Source organism: Aegilops tauschii, chromosome 5, assembly GCF_002575655.3.
Source record: "Aegilops tauschii subsp. strangulata cultivar AL8/78 chromosome 5, Aet v6.0, whole genome shotgun sequence".
NCBI lineage: Eukaryota > Viridiplantae > Streptophyta > Magnoliopsida > Poales > Poaceae > Aegilops > Aegilops tauschii.
The window spans coordinates 514305913-514328731 of record NC_053039.3 but is presented as its reverse complement, the minus strand read 5'-3'; the positions used below and the strand labels follow the sequence as shown (position 1 = coordinate 514328731).

Genomic DNA, 22819 nt, shown 5'->3' with positions numbered 1-22819 from the left:
CATGCATTTACTGATTTTTTTCAGTTATAAGACCCTGAAATTGAAAAGCACTACAAATGAACTCTGAAATGGTTAAAAGTTGGCATGGTATCATCATTTCACCCACATAGCATGTGCAAGAAAGTAGAGAGGCTTACGGCAAAAACTGGATGCACTTCGTGTACAAAACGGACAATCTCCTTCGAGGTATCAGTGTTTCATACGAAAACTCGTCTGTTACAAAAGGATTTCAATTTTTTTGAACTTATTTGAACTCCATAGATTTTCTATGTTCAAAATGCACCATTCAAAGCCACATCATCAATTTTCAACCCTTTTTGACTTCATTTATTATTTTTCATGCATTTACTGATTTTTTTCAGCTATAAGACCCTGAAATTGAAAAGCACTACAAATGAACATGGATAGATAAGTGACCAAATTAATAGTAGTTCATCATCACATTAAAACCAAAGTACGTACATAGTTCAAATTGAACAACATATAGCTCTCCAGAGCATCTAGTTAAACCATACATTGAAACTATGTAAAACCTTTCAATGCAACACCAAATGCGATCATAATCACAAATAAAGTAACAATTGATCCAACGGCATAATGATACCAAGCCTCGGTATGAATGGCATATTTTCTAATCTTTCTAATCTTCAACCGCATTGCATCCATCTTGATCTTGTGATCATCGACGACATCCGCAATATGCAACTCCAATATCATCTTCTCCTCCTTAATTTTTTTTTTATTTTTTCCTTCAAGTAATTGTTTTCTTCTTCGACTAAATTTAACCTTTCGACAATAGGGTCGGTTGGAATTTCCGGTTCAACCACCTCCTACATAAATAAAATCTATGTCACGTTGGTCGGTATAATTGTCATAAACAAGAAATGAACCAAATAGTTATAAAAAGATAATATATACCACATCCGAATCATAGACAGGACGAGGGCCGACGGGGGCGGATACCAGAACCATCGCACTATATAATAACAAGGAATAATAAAAGTAAGAAAATTAGACAAGTATGTATCTCAAGTAAGAATTTTCTTTCTTTCAGAAAGAAGATAAGAACAAGTGGCTCACCACGGTGGTGCCGGCGACGAGATCGGCGCGGGCGATCGATGGCGGTGAAGACAGAGACGGGACGTGACGGACCGCTAAACCTAGAAAAATCTCGGGGAAAATGGAACTCGGAGGTCGAGTTTCGAGAGAAGAAATATTAACTAGTGTGGCTCGGACATTTCAGCGAACACCTCATGTGCATAGGAGGTGAGCTAGAGCACCCAAATGCCCTCCCCTCGCCGGCCAGCAAAAAACAGAACAGGGTGGAGTGCTCTGCTCGCTGGCGATGGGCTATATATAGGCAAATCATTTGTCCCGGTTCGTGGCTGGAACCGGGACCAATGGTTATGGGCCAGGAGCGAGGCCCATTGGTCCCGGTTCGTTCCTAGAACCGGGACAAATGGGTCCAGACGAACCGGGACAAAAGCCCGCGAGACCCCGGCCGGCCACCTGGGCTCACGAACCGGGACGAATGCACCCGTTGGTCCCGGTTCGTATAAGAACCGGGACTAATGGGCTGGCCAGGCCCGAACGGAAGCCCCTTTTTCTACTAGTGGTAATGAGTCGGTGCCATAAAAAAAATTATGCACCGAAGCACATACTTACTTCCATGCCAAATACAAGAGGCAATAAACTAAGCACACACCCCTCGTGCAAAGAAGCAGCAGTGAGCCACGAACGAGACAGTGGAAGTAGGGTAACTGTTGCCGATATATACTAGTTTATGTGTGTGTGGGGGGGTTGGGGGGGGGGGGGAATCTCCAATCGACTTTTAAATATTTTCATCTGGCATTGACATCTGCGTGGCATGCTTTTCAGAGTTTGGGCACCGAACACAGAGTGAAAGACCTAAAACATACCCCTTCAGATGAAAGGGTAACGATGGTCTAATTAAATTCTAGTGAATTTCACTGATCAAGTTTGGTACACGCGTTTCTGCCTATCCGCAGATTCTACACTATGTGTGACGCGCATTTATGCCTGTCTGCGAATTCTACACTATCTAGGTCAATGATGAAAACTAAGGTCCTACACTATGTTGGCTAAAACCAGTGTTAAATTCACTTTTGCTTCATTTTGGCATCGGTCCTCTCCATTAATTACCGAGCCGGTGTCATAAATACAATTCTAGAAACCGGAGCACCTACTTGCACCAATGCCAAATCCAACGAGGCAATAAGCTAAGCGCTCTCGCTCGTGTGAAGAACTGACAGTGGGCCACGAACGAGACGCTGGTAGTGGGGTAACTGTGGTTGATATATAGTAGTTTCTGTGCGTAGGCCCAATCTCCAATCGATGTCCAATTCTTCCACAGTTGGGTGGTGCTAAATATTTTTCATCTGGCATTGACGTCTGCGTGGCATACTCTTTAGAGTTTGAGCACCGAACACAACATGAAAGGCCTAAAAATACCCCTTGACATGAAAGGGTATGGTGGTCTAATTAAAATTCTAGTGAATTCATAGATCAAGTTTGGTAGTACGCGCATTTCCTCCTTTCGCAGATTCCTCACGCGATCAAGTACGTCGGACGACAACGAGAAGAAATCAAAGCTAAGTTTTGCTCGTGGATTGCTGCTAGCAGATGTTTTGAACAACGGCAACACGCATGTACACGACGTCCTGATCGATCAGCTGCTGGTGCATGTGCCGGTGCCTTTGGTGAAGGTAGCTCACGTACAGCTGACGGATTCATCATCCTCTGTAGCTAGGTAGCTAGCTAAGACCATGGATGAATTAGTCCACGACCAGCAATCAGTACACAGACGTGAACAAACAGCCAGACGGCTGGAAACACAACGCGCGCGCACACGAGAGCACGATGAAGCTGATCGTGTGGATCTCTTCAAGGATACAGCCTCGTACGGAAAACTACTTCGCGTTTCCATCGACTCGTACGGCCCACATATAGGCCTGCACCCTCGTCTTTCCAGCTCCACCCCCGCCCGCATCGCCGCCGCGCACACAAACCCTAGCTGGCCGTTCGCACTTCGCGTGGCACCGGTCGATCTGTAGTTTCGCCGGCGATGGAATGGAATCCCGGGTATCCAAGAAGAAGAAGAGGAAGAGGGACACGGAGAGTAGCCCGTACGTTCTCCCGGCTCTCCGACGATCTCCTCGTCGAGATCATCTCGCGCGTGCCCTTCAAATCCACCCGTTGCTGCAAGTGCGTCTGCAGGCGATGGCGCGACGTCGTCTCCAACCCTGACCACCGCAAGAAGCTGCCTCGGTCGACCCTCGCCGGCTTCTTCTACAGAACCGGGCATCTGTGTTGCAGAACTATGAACCGTCATTACAAAAGCCTAACAGGGAAGAAGTGGTGCCGCGGCATCGACCCCGCCCTCAAGTTCCTGCCCAAATACAGACTCTGTGACATTCACATTGACATGTTGGACTGCTGCAATGGCCTCCTGCTTTGCCGACGACAGCAGACCGATTATCACGGGACAACGGACTACGTGGTGTGCAATCCGGCCACTAAGACATGGATTGCCGTGCCTGGCACCGACCGGTCCCGCGAGCTGCGCGTCGCTCGCCTTGGGTTCGACCCGGTCGTCTCCTCTCACTTCCGTGTACTTGAGTTTGCACCGACGGATGATAATGATACACACGTCAAGCCATTGGGGATCTACTCCTCAGAAGCTGGAGCCTGGACACATCGGAGCGATTGGAAATGTCCAATTGATATAAATAAATATTCCAGTAGCGCATTTTTCAGAGGGGTGCTATATTTATCTTCCTATGAAGATAAGGTTGTAGCCGTCGACTTGGAGGGAAATTGTAGGGTCATTCATATTCCTACCTTACATGATTCTTGTATTGCTCGTGAAGTTTATGTATCACAGGGACAATTGTATGTTGTAATTTCTAGTGATTCTGAACTATCAATGTGGGCTCTTGAAGATTCTAGTACTGAAAATTGGACCTTGAAGCACAATCTCAGCCATTTGCAATTGTTTGGAGCAGAGGATTCATCTTATGAGCAGGACTATGATATTATCATCCACCCAGAATGCAATCTGATATTTATACTACTTACGAGATTCTACTCGACATGCAGATCAGCGACGAAACTAATGTCATACGACATGGATTCTAGGACTGTGCATTCTATAAGTGATTTTGCACATGACTGGAAGAGTCCTTATCTTTCATATGTTCCCTTGTTCTCAGGTTCACTGGCTGATGGGCAGTAGAAATCTTAATTGCATAGTGTGTATTTGTTTTTTTGCCAACAGAATGTCATGTATCTTTTTTATGAACAGGATGGCGTGTAACCCTTTTATGATATTTTTGTTGTTAGGTCTTGAATCCAACCAGCTGGGACTTGGCTAACATTTTATGACGTTGTGCTAGTTTTTTTATCTGTGCTTATGTGCACTTATCTACCTCTTATGCGGGTAGATATTGCAGTTAATTAACAACAAAGCAACACTATTCTTCTTTCTAAAATGTTTTTACACTACCAGATCAAATCTACTAAAATGCAACACTAAAAACATGTTATAAAAAGTTACATAGGTAGTACTTTCATATAGGACCACTAATTCGTCGGTTGCCACTTATTTTCTTTTGTTTCTCTTCTCTTTTTTTTCCTTCACTCCGGCCATTCCCATCCTTTTCCCCACAAGAGCAACCATCCTGTGCGCCCTTCTGGTCCCCTCCCCTTCAATCAGCGCCACCACCACTACTGTCGACTCCCGTTGTGTGGCCAGAGCCGCCTCCACATCACGCTCTCTTCCTCCTCCCGCCTCCTCGTCGCAGAGCACGACAGCGGGCCCAAGTGCTTGTGGCGGAGGTCCTGCACCTCTCTGTCGTGCAGGTGGTTACTGCAGAGCTCGACTCGGGCAACAAAAGCCAGAAATTGCACCTCTTGCTCAGCTTAAAGTTCGGCTCTAGCAAAGGAAGCAGAGGGTGGCTTGTTTTGGTTACGTTGTTGGCTCTGTACATTGGGTTGGCATGTTTGTTACTTGTTTTGGCTCATGTATATGAATTTTGTTTATGTTAGCAGGTGAGATCGATGTTAGCAATTTATGGTAGGTGAGGTACGTGTGGAATCATGAATGTCAGCAGAGCCTATAAACATAGATCAGGTTATAGCATAGTTATTACATTATAGGAACTTGGATGCATTATAAGTAGGAGGAAGCTACATGTGACGCAAAAGATAATATGGAGGCCTCAATGAATTCAGGCAATGAGCACCAGTGAAGATATGACGATGAGCAAAAACTCTGTACTGATTATATAACACACATGAATAGTATTGGCACTGATGATGGTTCCAGAAGCGATCTAAAGTGATTTGCGGGGCATAATGTGGATTGTAATCAGACCTGGAAAACCACAGAGTATGAGCAACTCTTCGCTCGTTGAACCAGTAAGGCCCTTTTCAGCCAGGACCACGAAGATGAGGCAGACGCTGTTGGAAATATGCCCTAGAGGCAATAATAAATGGTTATTATTATATTTCTTTGTTCATGATAATTGTCTATTGTTCATGCTATAATTGTGTTATCCGGAAATCGTAATACATGTGTGAATACATAGACCACAACGTGTCCCTAGTAAGCCTCTAGTTGACTAGCTCGTTGATCAACAGATAGTCATGGTTTCCTGATTATGGACATTGGATGTCATTGATAACGGGATCACATCATTAGGAGAATGATGTGATGGACAAGACCCAATCCTAAGCATAGCTCAAAGATCGTGTAGTTCGTTTGCTAGAGCTTTTCCAATGTCAAGTATCTTTTTCCTTAGACCATGAGATCGTGCAACTCCCGGATACCGTAGGAGTGCTTTGGGTGTGCCAAACGTCACAACGTAACTGGGTGACTATAAAGGTACACTACGGGTATCTCCGAAAGTGTCTGTTGAGTTGGCACGGATCGAGACTGGGATTTGTTACTCCGTGTGACGGAGAGGTATCTCTGGGCCCACTCGGTAATGCATCATCATAATGAGCTCAATGTGACTAAGGAGTTAGACACGGGATCATGCATTACGGTACGAGTAAAGAGACTTGCCGGTAACGAGATTGAACAAGGTATTGGGATACCGACGATCGAATCTCGGGCAAGTAACATACCGATTGACAAAGGGAATTGTATACAGGACCACGAAGATGAGGCAGACACGACACAGGGTTCACAATTGGCCTATTGAAGACAGTCAGTTCACGGTCTGGTTTGTTGGATTCATGCATCTTGAGTCAGGGCCATGACCTTTGAGTTGGATTGGCAGTTTATTCATCATCCCTAGCCTCTTGTGCAGATTCTTCAATAACAGAGGCATTGCCCAGTGCATTCTTATTTACATTGACATTTTCAGTGGTCTGCTCATTTGCTTCAGAAGCATGTGGAATTTATTCATCAGCTGATGCAGCCGCAATCTCATTCTCTTCATGGACTATGGTGGAGGTATTTTCTTCAAGAATGCTTGCCATGGGAGGGGGTGGAGGCCCTTGGACTTTGTGAAGCCATTTAAAAGGCGAACAATGTTGTTCTTTGTCTGCCACCCTAAATAATTAACCATGTTAATTCCATATCATGGGAGTGCATTCTTCAAACTCTTGGCATATACGTCTAGTCTTTTTAATCCTTCTCTTGGAGAATTTGCTTCACCCAACTGTTTCACCATTGCACTACCAATGATCACTCCATCTGAACCCCACTCGGCAATTTGTGTCCATTATTCATAAGTGGAGGTCAGCAATGTAATAATCTTATTGAGATTTTTGAATCAAGATCACAATTTTTTGGTGAATTTCTCGATGTGTTATCTACCTGGCTAACATGTTCCGGGGTTGATATGCCAAAGCCAACCGCTACTGCTTTGTTTGTGACCTGCGAGCAATTACGAAAGATATTTGACAGATGATACTTTGAACATAACAAGGTGGGAAATTTATTTCTTTACTGTTTTTTTTTTGGAAAAGGAGGCAAACCCCATTTCTTTACTGGTTAAGAGAAAAGAATCAATGGTAATATTTTTTTTCTATAAACCTGTCTAATCTCCTGAAGAAGATCCTTGACACGTGGGTTTATGGTCGCCCTGGCTCCTGTAACTCCAACAACACTTACCTGCATAATGTTATTTATTATGGGTTTAACATCATGAGATCTTGACCACAAAGCCAAAATTGTAATAAGAAGCTAGCTAGGATTGTACGCATGTGTGCTGTGCAACTTACAAGGTAAACAAACCCTTCTGAAGCTTTTGTGATTTCTTTCATCCTCTCTGATGGTGTAGCTGGCGTTGTAAGGAGGATCTACAATCATTTATTGAAAACCCATAACTTGTTTAAGGACTGGCTTAATCCTGAGTTCTGTTAACATTGCGTTAATGTTTAATGAGGGCATGCACGTACCAGCTCTAGATTGTTCTTGATGGCTTTTTTCCTGAAAGCATGCATCTCCTCGTATGGAAGGTCGGGAATGATAATGCCTGGAGTTCATGCATGTAACAAGTGCGAATTAGCAAATCTGTTGTGTTGATTGTCAACGTCGGATAAAATATTTATAGTTTGCTAAGAGTGCTGCTACACACACGACGGTTGTGGACGATCTCCGCACGATGAAGCACATCAACCCGTCCATGCGTCGATTCAAAGTGAACCTACACCGTTAAATACTCCATCGTGCGCAGTTCGTCCGGCTATTGTCGTCCACACAGCAGTTTCGGTTTGCTAATAACTCAGTTAATTACCTTTGACACCGGCTTCTTCGGCAGCCGCGGCGAAACATCCCGTCCCACGGCGCACAATGGGGTTGAAGTAAGAGAAGATGACCACGGGGCAGGACAGCTCCGGCGTCACCTCCTTCAGCATCGACATCACGGCGTCGGTGGTTGCGCCAGCGGCCAACGCACGGGCAGCGGATGCCTGTATCACTGGCCCGTCGGCAGAGGGGTCAGAGAAGGGCAGGCCGAGCTCGATGACGTCGGCGCCTAGGCTGTCGAGGAGCCTGAGCGCCTCCGCTGTCGTTGCAAGGTCGGGATCGCCGGCGTTGATGTACGGGATGAACGCCGTCTGCGCGCGCGCAACAGTAAAGCCTTAGTCGATTAGCATCGATCTTTTACGTGCATGCATGCTGCGAACTGAGCTTAGTACACTCGGCGCACTTACTTTGCCATTCGCCCTGACGCGAGACATGGCCTCTGCCACCGACAGGCCGCGCTCGCCGGCCGCGGATAGCGACGCGCACCTCCCAGCAGGAGCGGGCGCGGTCACCGCCGCCACGGCGACCGCTCCGACCACGGGCCTACCGGGCGTGGGCACCGCCACCGCGGCCTGGCCACGACGCATGGGGTGGTTCAACGGCAGAGCCGAGGAGGACACGAAGAGGGACGCCTTGAGCGCGAAGGCCATGCAAACAGCGACGGACGGCACGCACGCGCGCACGCAACTCAGCCAAGGTCGCTCTGCGGGCAGGGCTAAAATAGAGGAGCAGCAGAGAACACTTCAACTTTTCCGCGCGAGATGACTCAAGTGCTGGCGTGCGTGCGTTCGTTTATGTATAGCAGAAGCAGCAGCCGGCGGCGGCTCTACGCAGGGAGGAGAAACAGAGGAAGCTAGCAGTAATAATTAGTACGTAGTAGTTATAAACTAACTAATCGTGGGTTGATTCGATCTTCACCGTGCGCCGCCACCGCACGCGGGCACAGGAACGTGCTGGGCTGAAGCCTAGTACGTACACTACATTTTGGTCACTTAATTTAGGGGCCACATACTTGCAGTGCAACTGTGTTTTTTAGCATCATTCGATTTTCTTAGCCTTTAGATTGAAATCCAACGGAGCCATCTTTTTCCTCCTCCCGCGCGCCATCTTTTTCCTCCTTTCTTATTTGATCTGCCCTACCGGCCAACCACCTGCGACTCCGGCGGTACCTCCGCCTTCGCCCTGTTGTCGCTGCCCCGGTCTTCCCTCTAAAGCTGACCACCAACTCCGGCACCAATGACACCCGGACTCAAACTTGCGAAGAACCTCATGCCTCTCCGTCACCGGCGATGTTGTGGCATCCCCGTCTCCGATGATCTCCTGGCTCGCACCCGATGGTGACACCTCGGCTAGCCACGGAGACCCCCCTCTGGGCTGGTGATATACGTGTGCTGATCGAATAGATAAGTTCAGGTAACTGATGTTTAGCAGCGCTTAATTTGTCGGCTCATACATATTTGGTACCTCAAACTTTAAAACCAATAATTTAAGACCCTCTTAACCAGCAAATGGCAGTTTGGAAGTATGGCAATTGCATACAATTTGCATGGCAATTTAAGTTGGCCGAGGATGGCAAGTTTAGTTGACAAGCATGATAAATGCGTCTTGGTACATTTTTGTCAGGATTTGCCATGCTTGCAACCTAAAGTTGTCATCTAATATAGATTGCCATAAAAACATTCGATTTGCCATCCCCTCCCTGCGAGCGTCAACTAAATAGCCTACCTATAATATATATCCTGAACTTTCAAATGTTTAGAACAATGACCGAGGAGATGATTTGGCTGCCATGTGTCATATGTGTTCAAAATCACAACAAGTTATCAACGTAACCGCTTCAAGTTAGGATAGAAACTAAATTTGCCTAGTTTTACTAGTTTTTCAATTAAAGGCCAAATCCGATCAAGTCGATGATTTGAGAGACCAAAATGGACATTTTCATTTGCTTTCAATACATGAATTGTAAGTTCGCAACACATTTCCTAGAGAAGGAATAGTATCACCATTTTTTGTATTGATTCTGTCATTTACACTTTATACTGGGTTCGGAAGTGAAAGTCCCCTTCTACTCCTAAGCTCATTTGAGCTCCGGATGAACAGTAAAATCGGAAGAAAAAGTTGAAAAAAAATTCAAAAAAATCTGATTTTTTTGCTGCAAACTTTGACAAATGTTTTGATTGCCTGCAAATTTTCATCATGAATTGACATTCCTGGAAGTTACAACAAAAATATAAAATTCATTACTCCAAAATGCTTTCGTAACTTTAGTGATCTAAAAGATCTTATAAAAGTTTACAGGTGGAGTAGCATTTTTGAAGCATTGATTTTGCTTTTTTTTTTTTGCAAAGATTTCCCCAAATGTTATTTTATGATAAACTTTTGCGGGAGCATTTGAGCTCAGGACTAAGATATTCCGCGTCCATTCGGAAGCCTCTTTCGTGGGAAGGAACAATATAGTTCATCGTATCATTCGTGAGAAGGAATATTATATTCCCCGCAGAGAGAGAAGGAATATTATATGCCGCAACCGTCCGTTGCAATTGCAATATCCCGACGTGGCCTGTGGGTTTGCTGCATCGGATGAGTCAGTGCTCTGTACACGACAAAAATCCGACGATTCACACACGATGAATGAATCCGGCCGGGCATTCGAAAGAGCACCGGCCGCTGGATATCATGCATGGAGCAGTTTTGACATCGGATCGCAAGGAGGCGAGTGATCCTGACATCACGATGGCATCATCGAGAACATGCCAGATCAACCAACGGATTTACTACTGCAGGGCGGCTTTCGAAACTTTGAAAGTTATAAAAGGATGAAGTCTATCAGGACTGATCTTCTCGGCCGACGCTCGTGCTCCGGCCGGACCTCGTCTTCCTCTGACTCCAGCAGAAGCGATGACTTTTGATGCAGTAGAGCACGAGGCGACCGATTCGGTGATAAGCGCATCTTTAACGCTGACACACAAACCTCTTGCCTGCGTCTTGATCACGCTGTCCAGACGGCGGAAACCATCCAATATAGTTTTTTTATCGGTCCGCAGCATGGTCCGAACGTGAATTCTCCGGCAAATCAGAGACAAACATGAGGGGCTTTGTGGTAGTCTGGATTGATCCCACGCCCTCTTCTAACACCCTGACCCACGAAAACCCCTCCTCACTCGTCCGCGCGTGTTTCCGTCATGCGCCAGCTGCCCGCATTCATATCCCTATAGAGCTCATCGTTCAACATTGAAGACGGCTTAGGGCAGACGCGACCACTTACTGCCTCCGTCGTTGGAGCGGCGCGCCGGCCGAGGGCGCCGCCCGTGACGCGTCTCCGGTGTCCGCGCCTGTTCAATGCCGGAGGCGCGTGACTGGACGGGACGGGACATATATCTACCACGCCCTTTCAATGCCGTTGTCCGTCCATATGCCGCCATTAAGTAGGCTCGTCGGCCGAGGAACCCACTCCGGCGCCACGCATGATGCACCCGGACGTCTCGCCTCACGGGAATCCTCTATATAAAGGCGGCCACACCTGCCTAAGTCCACACCACAACAGAAACTTTTTCCCATCCTCCTCCCTTGCACTACATCCACCATGACTGCACGGAGATGAAGCACGCCGTGGCCGCCCTTGCCCCCGCCTGGCAGAGCCGCCGTGCCAGGCGGATCAAGGCCGGCTTGCCCGTAGCTCGCCCGAGGCCTCTTCCTCCTCCGACGAGACCACGATGGGGACGGGCTCCGACGACACCGCTCCAGCTATTGTGCCTCCTGTGCACGCCGACTTCACCCATGGACCAGGCGCATACGCACTACAACGCCGCCATGGCGAGGTCCGGCCTATGTCGGCGTTCCAGCAGGCACGGGAGGAACAAGAGTAGTAAATATTATCAAACCTCAAGACATGCCTATGAATTATTATTTTGTTACGAACCTTTTAATTTCTAGTGTTTTGATTTCATGGGACCTTTTCCAACTTCATATTGTAACACATATTTTAGTTGTTATTGATTATGTCACCAAGTGGGTAGAAGTTATTCGAACTAAAAGTAATGATCATCATACTTCTTTTAGAATATTAAAAGGTGCTATCTTTTCAAGGTTTGGAGTTCCTAGATACCTTATGAATGATAATGGTTCATATTTTATACATGGTGAATTCAGATAAGTTTTAACTAAGTATGACATTAATCATAGAGTATAACCTTACCATCCTCGGTCTAGTGATCAAGTAAAATTAACCAGTAGAGATATGGCGTTAATTTTACAAAAGACTAGTTCGAAGACCATCCATGACGTGGATATGACATCTAGGTACCGCCAACCAGAAAATGGTTGGCCATGTCATCTCTGAGCAAGCTGAGTTATCCACTCAAACCCAAAGGCCAAGCATAAACCATACCTTCTTGGAAGGAAAGGCAACGTCGGTCTATAGGCACATGGCATGGTCCGGTTCACCCCGCGTGTGCAACACGACCTTTTATCCGACGTGAACCATGTAAACCTATATTGGCCATTTATGTAAGAGGTGAGCTAGGGTCCTCTCATGATGGATCCAACACTTTCTAGAGCAATCTAGGGCCAGGGTTTCCACATAACACATTCTTCCATCGAACATTTCAGACACGTTTGGGGGAGCTTACAAGTTGGCTGCTTTGTGTTTGGACCGCGTTTGGACTATCTGGGCGAACCAATGGGCCGAGAGTAGGGGACACCCTTTGAGTGCCCCAAGATTTTCTACACATAGCATTGAACGTGAACTTACCCATGTTTGACGGCTGATTTGATATGGGGGCCCTCACATCATGATGACATGGCAGGGGATTCTCACACCTTTGACTTGGCTGTTAAACTACAGTAGGGCCCACTTATAAGCTCCCACGTTCCCCTCTCTCCAACCCTTTCTTTCTATGGCATTCCAAGGAATAGGTTGAGAGCTGCATCGGACGGTGGCTCATTCGTTGCCGAAGACACGGGCGAGTTGCTAGGAGGTGGCCATGGTCGGTAGTGAGCTTATGGACTAGATGGGCAATAGGATGACAGTGGAGGTTGCTGAGCCGACAACGACACTTGACAACTCAGTGTTCCCTTGGGACAAGTGATCGCGAGGTCGTGCTTGATGTGTGGTGGTGGCAGTGCGATGAGGAGGTTCCGAGACCAAGAAGGCGCGACGACCGGTGTGGGGAGCTCGTGGGCAAGGTCGAAGGCCTGCCTGCTGCCTTTTGTCGCCAGACCGACCCTAGCTTTCGTGGCCTCTCTTTTTTTTTTCTATTTATTTTTTATTTTTCCCTTTTTCCTTTTTACTTCTCTTGCATTTTCCCTGTTCTTTCTTGTTTCTTTAAAAGATTTTTTTGAAAAATAAATGAACGTTTTAGAAAATACACGTGAACACTTTCCAAAATCACAAGAGCATTTAAAAAAATAGACAATTACTCCCTCCATTTCTAAATATTTGTCTTTTTTAGAGATTTCAAATGGACTACCACATACGGAGGGAGTACTTTTTTCTTACATACACGAATATTTTCATGTGTGAATATTTTGAAATTAGACAAATATATTTTTATTAAAAGAGCAATCAATTTTTAAAACTATACTAACATTTTTGGTAAAGTACTTTTTAACAATTTACTAATGAAATGAATAATTTAAAATATGATCATTTTTTAATACCTGATCTATTTTTTAAAAAATATATGAATAATTTTATAAAAATATAATAACCTTTTTTGAAAGGGTATGCATATTGTTGTATTCGATATATGCTATTACTTTTTAACACGTGAATGTTTCACTGTTTTGCGATAGTTTTCACTTATTTTATTATTAAACTGATCATAATTATTTATATATGTAATGTTACCGCAATTTCAAAGAATGAAAAATTGCTCTAATTTATAGTGAGCAGAATCAAGGAAGCGCTTTGACCGATGCTAGGCTATCTCGCTCGCAATAAGCGGCCTATAGTTTTTTTCTATATATACTCTTTTTTTTTTATATATATACTCTATTTAATAAGCGTCGTATTGGTTAGTTTCTTTACGGGTCATGGGCTTTCCATGTTTTGCACGGAAGCAACAAGCTCAATGGGCTTATAACTGACGCGTATCGGCCGCCGTATCCGATTACAAAACAAGCTGAGACGACAGTCATCCGAGCTTCGTAAGCCAACACCCGTAGCCGCCTCCTGTCGATTTCGTCGTCTCCACGGAGCAGCGATCACGGCTTTCGGCGAGATCCTTGACGACTAGGTCTCTCTCTCTTATACACACACACATACAACAAAATATGTGCCCTACTTATTGCACATCTAAGTGAATGAATTAAGCATAAAGAGGAAAAAAAAGAAAAAAAATATACACACGAATCTCAACGTAAGATCAAAGATATAGGATTTAGATGTGTAATATTTATGGCACATCTAGATGAGCTTTAGCAAAACTGAACAATTGTCCTATTTCAACCCTAGCCAAATATGATGATGTTCCCTGTCATCAAATTCTTGTTCCAATCTGATTCGGAGGGTGTTTTTTTTTGCCTCGACATTTTCATTTGATTTGTACCATAAGTTGTCTCTGAAGTTCGTGCTCTGTTCCCGCGAGGTTCTTTTCCGACGAATACGAGCCATTAGGCAAATCATAACTATTTCATTGCTTTCTGAAAGGTTCCTTTTATGATTGTGTTCACAGTGTCCAACCAAACACCAGCATGTCACCGGCGATGAGCAAGCTGCATATGAACGGGAGGCTGTACGTGGATGACATGGCCCCAGGCACCAGCGATGCGGACCTCCTCCGCCACTTCGGAAGCTACGGGGACGTGGCTGACATCTTCATTCCAACTGTCAACTGACCGCCTCACCGGCGGCCCCCGCTGCTGCGCCTTTGTGCAGTTCTCTAGCCTTCGTGATGCCGGCCGTGCCCTCGCCGACCCATGCCATGTCATCAACGGCCGGGAGGTACCTATGTCAACCTCGCTCGCAGTTTCTTCTTTACCCATATAATTAATGACAGAATCATGGTTTTCATTCTGCGTGAGATTTCGATGAAATTCACTAGACACTGAAATATTTATTTTTTGGCAAAAATAATTCAGCAATTTCAGTAGTACATGGAAATACAAATATTTAAATCATGCCTACTTGGGGATTTAATTTTCTTTTGTACAAAATTTGGCTTTCCATTCATGCCTACTTGGGAATTTCAAATCCCATCCGAGACAGGTTCTTCTAAACCCGCTGGGTGCATTGCACCCATCATGAACAATAAGATCAAAAGAAGTAACAAACAAGAAAATACATCTAAATTTTGTTGCTTCGATTATGATCAAATGTAGTAGGTGCTTGCAAAATTTGATGGCCAAATAACATCAGAGGAGCTACATAAAAACATAATTACTTCTCAGGATTTTCTGCACTTTTGAGCAGATATTTTTTTGTAGCTCCTCGGATGTCATTTGTGCACCAAAAATTGCAAGCACCTAAAATATTTGATCATAGTTGAAACCACATACTTTCAGATTTTTTTGATTCTGCTGCAAATTTTTTATTTTATCCAACGTTGATTTAGCCACAACTTTTCCAGTCCCATGTATATGGTTTGGTGTGTATGTAGGCTGATAGATTTGAAATGCCTCTTCATGTGCAGGTATACATTGCAAGGGCACGACCAAGAAATTTCAAACTATCAAGTGTATCCCGGTACAGCCCCCCCCCCCCCCCCCCCCCCCTCTCTCTCTCTCTCACACACACACACACACAACAACAACAACAACAACAACAACAACAACAACAACAACTACTACTACTACTACTACTAAATCCTCCCCTTTTTTAACCCTAACCTTAGCTTTTGTCAAGTTCTCCAAGAAGATGATGCCCCCTATGATCATTCTTCTTCCAATCTGATCCGTGATTCGGAGGTGTTTTTTCCCTTGCAACTTTTATATGATTTGTATTATAATTTTTAGTTGTCCGTAATGTTCATGCTCAACCCCCGTGATGACGTTCTTTTCTGACCAACAATTGTAGCCATAAGGCAAATCACAACTATTTCAGCTTTCTGAACGGTTCCTTTTTACGATTTATGTTTACAGTGCCCAACCAAACACCAACATGTCACCAGCAATGAGCAAGATGCATATAAATGGGAGGCTGTACATAGATGACATGGCCCGAGGCACCTGTGACGCGGACCTCCGCAACCACTTCGGTCGCTACGGGGACGTGGCTGACATCTTCATTCCCACGTACGGCCTCACTGGCCAGCCCCGCTGCTGCGCCTTTGTCCAGTTCTCTAACCCCATTGACACCTGCCGCGTCCTCGCCGACCCATGCCATGTCATCAACGGACGGCAGGTACCTATGTCAACCTCGTTCGCAATTTCTAATTTTCATGCATATTGAATGACTGGATCGTGCCAGTGCTGCTGCATAAATTTTGTTTTTGCTGGGACAATGCTGCTACATATTACTAGTGCAAATGCAGAGTTGATTTTTCGAGAGATATTACCAATGACTGGGACTTTTTATGGGCATTTGCCGTGCACCAGAACTGATTCTTTTACTGGTTTTGTTTCAGAGAAAGGTGTGATAGCTCCCGGGTGCCTCTATACCCTTAGGAACAGTAAATCCAAAAGAAAATGGAAACAAATTTCTAAAAATCTGAAACTTTGGGATTAAGACCTGTCTCTTTTGCTTTCTCTATCTGTCGATATGGGATATCCATAAGAGGGTGATTAAGCTTTTGTTTGAGTGGCAACCCAGTTAAAGTCAGACAATATTTCCCGCAAAAAAAAAGTCAGACAATATAAGTCATATTTTTTCCCTGTTAGAACGAGGATTTTACCAACTGTTACTCTGCTATTTTGTTGCTTAGGTTGTACTACAACATCATAATTATAGGCAAGTACATCTGCATATATTCACGATTTAAATCGTGGGCGATAATGGCCGCAATCGCCGCAGGGAAAACATGGCGCGATTTGCAGGCAGGCGAAAATCGGGGGAGATTGTGCAAGATTGCTGGAGATCGCGTCAGTTTAGGCTGAAATTTCCATGCCAAAAAAGTTGCTGCTATTTCCGTTTGAGCGCGATTTTAATCAGTGATACGAATCCAATAACATTAGTTATGTTTCACAAGAACTATATAATAAATAGAGTAACTACCTGCCAGAAAGGAAACTAAATACCCAGCTTATATACATTAGGACTGATAGTGAATAGTAATACGAGGGAATGTAATACATAGCATGATAATTTTAGTCTCTTTTGTACAAAATTTGGCTTTCCATTCATGCTTACTTGGGAATTTTAAATCACGTATATATGGTTTGGTGTGGTCATAGGCCGATGGACTGAAAATGTCTTTTCCTGTCCAGGTGTACATTGGAGGGGCACAACCAAGACAGTTAGAAGAATCAAGTGTGGATCAGTACAAGCCTCTCTGCGAGCGGCAAATGCGGAATGGCCCATGGCGTGGATATCGGGTTGGTGACATCGGCAAGACATCTATAGGTCCACTTGCGTTTGACTCCATCATAATATACATCTCGGAGGATGGTTTTCAAGCATGGGGCAGACCGATAAGAATGCACACTGAGAGCAAGTCTACCGGGTACGGGCCAAGGCAACATTGATATGAGCTCTGTGAAAGACCGTGCTCATTGTTCATCAAGGGGCGAGCCTTCTGCAAACTTTGGCCAATACTGTTTGGTACCTCTGTGCTACCGTGAGTCACATGCTACGATCGACGTTGGGTGAAGCTTTGTTGGACATACGCCTAATGCTGAATTTACACATTCAGCCTGGGGCTGCTCCGGCCCTCTATACTTCTTAGGATTTTGCTAGCAGCCTTTTAGCTTGGTTATTTCGTGTTCTGAGCTGTTGCTCTCATGAGTAGTCTGGAAAAATTGGTTACTGGTATCCCCAGTTCCCCGTTGGAACGTTTATGTACTCGTGCCCCGCTTTCGTAAAAGAAGATAATGAAGTTTTTTTTCGAGAAAACTTTTGATCTATTCATCTTCAATCATGGCAGTACAACAAACACCATAAATAATAAAAATTACATCATGATCCGTAGACCACCTAGCGACGACTACAAGCACTAAAGCGAGCCGAAGGAGCGCCGCCGTCATCACCCCTCCCTCGCCGGAGTCAGGCGCAACTTGTTGTAGTAGACAGTCGGGAAGTCGTCGTGCTAAGGCCCCATAGGACTAGCGCACCAGAACAGCAACCGCCGCCGATGAATAATAACGTAGATCGAAAAGATCAAACCCGAAAACACACAAACATAGACGAACGATAACCAGGTCCGAGCAAATCCATCGAGGATAGATCCGCCGGAGGCACACCTCCACACGCGCACCAACGTTGCTAGACGCACCATCGAAACAGGGGCTAGACGGGGAGACCTTTATTCCATCTTCAGAGAGCCGACGCCGTCTCGTCTTCCTGAGCAGAACACAAACCCTAACAAAAATCAAAGAAACAACTAACAACGGAGCCCTCCCGCCGGGCCTTGCCAGGATCCACCATACCCCCATGGCCCTAGGGCCACCAGAGGCGAGGCGGACCCATGGCGGCGCCGGCGAGAGGCACGAGCCCTAGCTTCTTTGAGGAGGAGGAAGACGAGGTGTTACTCCTTCAATTCAAATATATAGGATTTAATACCTTTTTTATCTGTATTACCTTTGACCGCGGGTTAGAATAATAATAGATGACATCTATGTTACACAAAGCATATTGTCGAATTTGTATGTGAACGGAGTTTCTACTGATATAATTTAAGGCTCGCCAGTATGAATTGAGCCTTTGAAGCCCCTCGAATTGCACGTGCTAAGAAGAAACTGTGCTCATGTGGATACACGGTTAGAAAATTTGATTTTGCTATTTGTCAAGCACCTGAAATTTTATTGACCGTCAATCAATTTCGTAGCCGTATGTTTCTTTAGGATCAGCCGTATATATAGGGAAGCGTTACCTTATTTTTCAACCGATCAATCAATTCCTTCTATGACCCAAGTCATTTTCAGTATTTTCTATTTGTGGGCCAGAATTTTTTTGCCATGGAGCTTTCTAGGACTTGGTGTGTGCACAAGTCTACACATATGATTATTTTTATTTCAGCTTGTTTTGTTATTTATTTTGTATTTATTTATTTTGTGTTTGTATTGTTGTATAGATTGGTGTTCTTTCCTCTGTGTGTGCGTATATGTGCACACGCGCGTGTTCCCCTGGGTGCTTTTGTGTACGTGGCGTGTATGCCTATCTCACTTTTAGTCTTCATGGTGAATGGCCCACCCTTTTTTTGAACCTTGTCAATGATCGAACGAACTTAGAGATATGAACTGAGTGCCATTTGATGAGTAAAATCAAACATGGAGAGGGATATGGAAAGGATGAAGAAATGAAAGAGGAAGTCATTGCTAATAGTAACGACTTGTAACGATCCATTGGTTCATGTAGAATCCATGTCCTAGGTCTATCAAAAAACATTCTTTTCGCTAAGCGCACTCGTGCATTCATGAGAGAGATGGGGGAGTGACTCTATATGAGATGCAATTCATCTTCGACATTTGGGATACTATTAATCTTCAACATTGGTGTTTTGTGTTTGAACACTTAACATGGATTTACAGTACAAATTGTACTATTATCTCTTTTTTGCGAATAAATTGTACTATTATCTAACATCATCCCTACCAGATGCTTGTTCTTATACATTGCAAAACAGCACAAAGTTCTATGAAATATTTGTATAAGTGTTTGCCATCATTTTCTTTCTTCTATAGGGCAATACCAATGTCTTAATTCATTCTATGTTAGAACAGAACTTTCTTTTGTTTTCTTCTCTCTCTCTCTCTCTCTCTCTCTCTCTCTCTCTCTCTCTCTCTCTCTCTCTTCTATGTATATATTTGTCGGTTTTGCGATTTGACAGACGCCTAATTTTTTTCAACTCAGTTAAATTTTCCCCATTTACATGTGTGTTTGCTTCTTTTTTTGAGCTTTTTTTCTTTTATGTGTATACGTGATGTTGTGTGTTTTGTAATTATACATGTAAATATTGTACAACATGTGTGTAAATTATACTGGAGTGCCAATATTGATTGGACAACATCTAGAATACGGATGGTAATGTTATAAGTGGATGTGGACCTTTTGTAGTCGGTGTACTTTTTGGCTTAAAATCTCATATTGATAGGACAACATGGATGGTAATGTTACTCAGAAGTAGATTGTAATGTCCGCTTAGCGTGATAATGTGCCATCTAGAATACGCTCACTTCTGTTGTAGTAGCAGCAAAATTCCGTATGCTTTTGGATCTGCATAGTTTTCGTACATTTCATGCCCCGCTCGAGGCATATTCCATGCCTTTGTATAAGTAATGGCCTAGTCAGTTTTGCATGGTTTTGCAGCAACTTATGATAAGCGTCAAACCCGTGTATCTCTAGTAAAAAATGATCTGTGTGTTGTATATTTTAACTTTCATGAATAGGAACATCTGGATATTAATGTGTTGTATACATTGTTGCTAGCTATATTGGAATTTGATATTAGTTGGTGTTTTCTAGCATGATCGCTCATCGCGAGGTTTCCCTTTTGCTTGATGGAAACATTAATTTTTGTTTTCAATAATGCTTTATGTGATGGTTCAACTTTGTTAGATGTACATTAAAGATGGTTTTGCTCACGTGAGTAAGAGTGAGACCTGGATGAAGGGTGGGTTGTACGTTAACCATGAGGCTAAGCGGTTTGTTGTACGGATCCATGGGTAAGTCACTCCCTAGTATGTCATTATATCTATGTTGTTGTGGGCATGCTTGCTTAATTTGATGCTATTTTGATCGTGCCATGCTGTAGTATCAATGCCATGCAACCAAAGGCCAGGAAGATTTTGAAGCTTCTGCGCTTGAGATAGCTGGGTTGGCTAATAGTTGGTTGTTTCAGTGCATCTCTTGTTTAAAATGATTGCTACTCCCTTCATTCATAATTCTTGTCGTGGTTTCAGTTAAACTAAAACCATGACAAGAATTATGAAACAGAAGGAGTACTTTTGTTCATTGTGCCATTGGTTTACTTTCATAGATCTTCAATGGATTGTTCCTGACGCTGAAGGTCAACAAAGCCACCATCAACATGTTGCTCAGGGTCGAGCCATATGTTGCATATGCGTATGTTATATGTGTACAGTACATTTTGGTTGTGTTGGTACGCCTTCAAGATGCAATGATTGCACCGTTGTTGTCATGGCACCTTTGCTAAACAAATGTATAGTGCCTATAATATCATTTTGTTAGAACTTTGACTAAATATGCCTTTAGCCATTCCTCAAGCATGGGGGGTTGAATACCTTGTGAAAAAGAGTGGTATGATACTTAATCACCCCATGCATTTCTTAAGCTAAATTAGTTGTGAAGGAAATTCTAGGCCATGAGATTTTCTGCATCCAGAGCATAACAAGTCAAAGATACATTGGGTATTGAAAGAGTCTCATGTGATGTTCCATTTGTAGCTAATTGTATAAAATTATGATATTTGTAGCTACCCAAACCTAAGGAGCGCCAGGGAGTTGATGTACAAGAGAGGTTTATGGCAAGCTCAACAAGCAAAGGATTCTTCTGTCCAGCAACAAAGTTATCGAGGAGGTTAGCAGCCGATTGCCCTGCCTCATGTGATCTCTTTACTTTGTATCTCCAAACGCAACTTGTTCTACTGACCATTTTGTTGGGCTCATGAGGGTGTTGGAAAGCACAACATGATATGCATTTGAGGACCTTGTTCACGAAGATCTTGACTGTCAGTCGGCCCACAATTGAAGGAGGCGAACAAGTTCATCTGGCCATCCAAGCTGAAGGAGTCGCTGGGAGGCCTCAAGAAGAAGAGGAACCACTACGTTGAGGGTGGTGAAACGCACAACCGCGAGAACTGCATCAACCAGCTCATTGGGAGGATGAATTAGGCTGTTTAGCATATCATCGATGATCCCTTGTGTTTGAGCGATGTTTTATTTGTTAGGAGCATCTCCAACAGATGCGTGGTTGTGCGGCGCGCTAATTTTTTTGTGGCACCGAAATAGCGTTTTAGCGCGCTGGACTGGTGTTTTGCTTTACCAAAAATGCAAAAACACGATGTCCAATCGCGCTGGCCCACCTGCAGCAGCCCAGATTTTGCAGCGCGCGTGAGCGGGCGCACCAAGTACGTAGCGCGTGATGCAGTTTTCCCCAGCGTGTTGAACCTTGTTTACCGTGCGCGAATGCTGGAGCCCTACTTTCGGTCGCACGCACGCTATATAGCCATTTTTTTCAGCGCGCGGCTTATCTAGCGCATCCGTTGGAGATGCTCTAATCACTTAAGCATGCTTAAAGTTAGGAAGAAGTGAAAGGTGGATGCTGAATGCAATTTTGATATTGCGGAACGATGCATGTGTTGGAAGAACTTGAGTCTCTATGTGAAGGTTATGAGATGTATTTAATGGACTGGCTCAACTTTCCACCGATTTTTCTTTTGGACAAACAACTTCTAAGAGATAGAAAACAAACACAAAGCAGGGAAACAAACATCTATTGCAATGCTAAAGGAATATAAACGGTCCAAAAGTGTTGGAACGAGAACATCGCTTGTCGGCGATCGGATCACCGTCGAACGCCGGTGCAACTAGCCGGAACAAGAACACAACCAGCTAAGCGGGCAGGTGGATGCTTCTCACGCGAGACTTACGAAGCAAAGTCATCTCCTGCGACAAGTCTGATTAATCTGTAGAAAAACACGGCAAAACACACGCACGGCATAACTTTTTTAAAAAAAACTGGCATATGATTACATAGACTCCAAGGGAAACATCAAACACTACTAATACTTGCCGACCTAGCCCAACATGACCTGACTTAGACTATCCAACGACACCAAAATGTATAGAACTACGGTTTGCAACACCTAACAAAAACTAGTTGCGTGCGCCCTCTAATGCTTCCAATAGCATTGGCGACCCGAGGGGCATGCAGCAGCGCCATACGGGCAGGGGACGACGGTCTTGTATTTGGCTGGTCGGTCGATG

At 44.4% G+C, this 22819-nt stretch overlaps 3 protein-coding genes and 1 pseudogene across 3 annotated transcripts; 3 read left to right on the top strand and 1 right to left on the bottom strand.

Annotated features, from left to right (window-relative positions):
• Positions 1 to 3085: 3085 nt before the first annotated feature.
• LOC109758455 (F-box protein At5g07610-like) lies at positions 3086 to 4255 on the top strand. The gene has a single exon (XM_020317311.1). It carries the CDS (start codon positions 3086 to 3088, stop codon positions 4253 to 4255), a length of 1170 nt encoding a protein of 389 aa, XP_020172900.1.
• A 2353-nt stretch (positions 4256 to 6608) lies between these two features.
• On the bottom strand, positions 6609 to 8430 carry LOC109758465 (tryptophan synthase alpha chain-like). Its single transcript, XM_020317323.1, has 7 exons — positions 8188 to 8430; positions 7770 to 8091; positions 7432 to 7508; positions 7255 to 7332; positions 7067 to 7144; positions 6852 to 6907; positions 6609 to 6747 (listed from the first exon to the last, which is right to left on the bottom strand). The coding sequence occupies exons 1-7, from the start codon at positions 8428 to 8430 to the stop codon at positions 6609 to 6611; spliced, it is 993 nt and encodes a 330-aa protein (XP_020172912.1).
• Positions 8431 to 14546: 6116 nt separating this feature from the next.
• LOC109758454 (uncharacterized) lies at positions 14547 to 16356 on the top strand. Its single transcript, XM_020317309.1, has 4 exons — positions 14547 to 14723; positions 15412 to 15464; positions 15860 to 16121; positions 16345 to 16356. Exons 1-4 carry the CDS (start codon positions 14547 to 14549, stop codon positions 16354 to 16356), a joined length of 504 nt encoding a protein of 167 aa, XP_020172898.1.
• A 3343-nt stretch (positions 16357 to 19699) lies between these two features.
• Positions 19700 to 21724, top strand: LOC109758466 (large ribosomal subunit protein uL30x-like; annotated as a pseudogene).
• The last annotated feature ends 1095 nt before the right edge of the window (positions 21725 to 22819 follow it).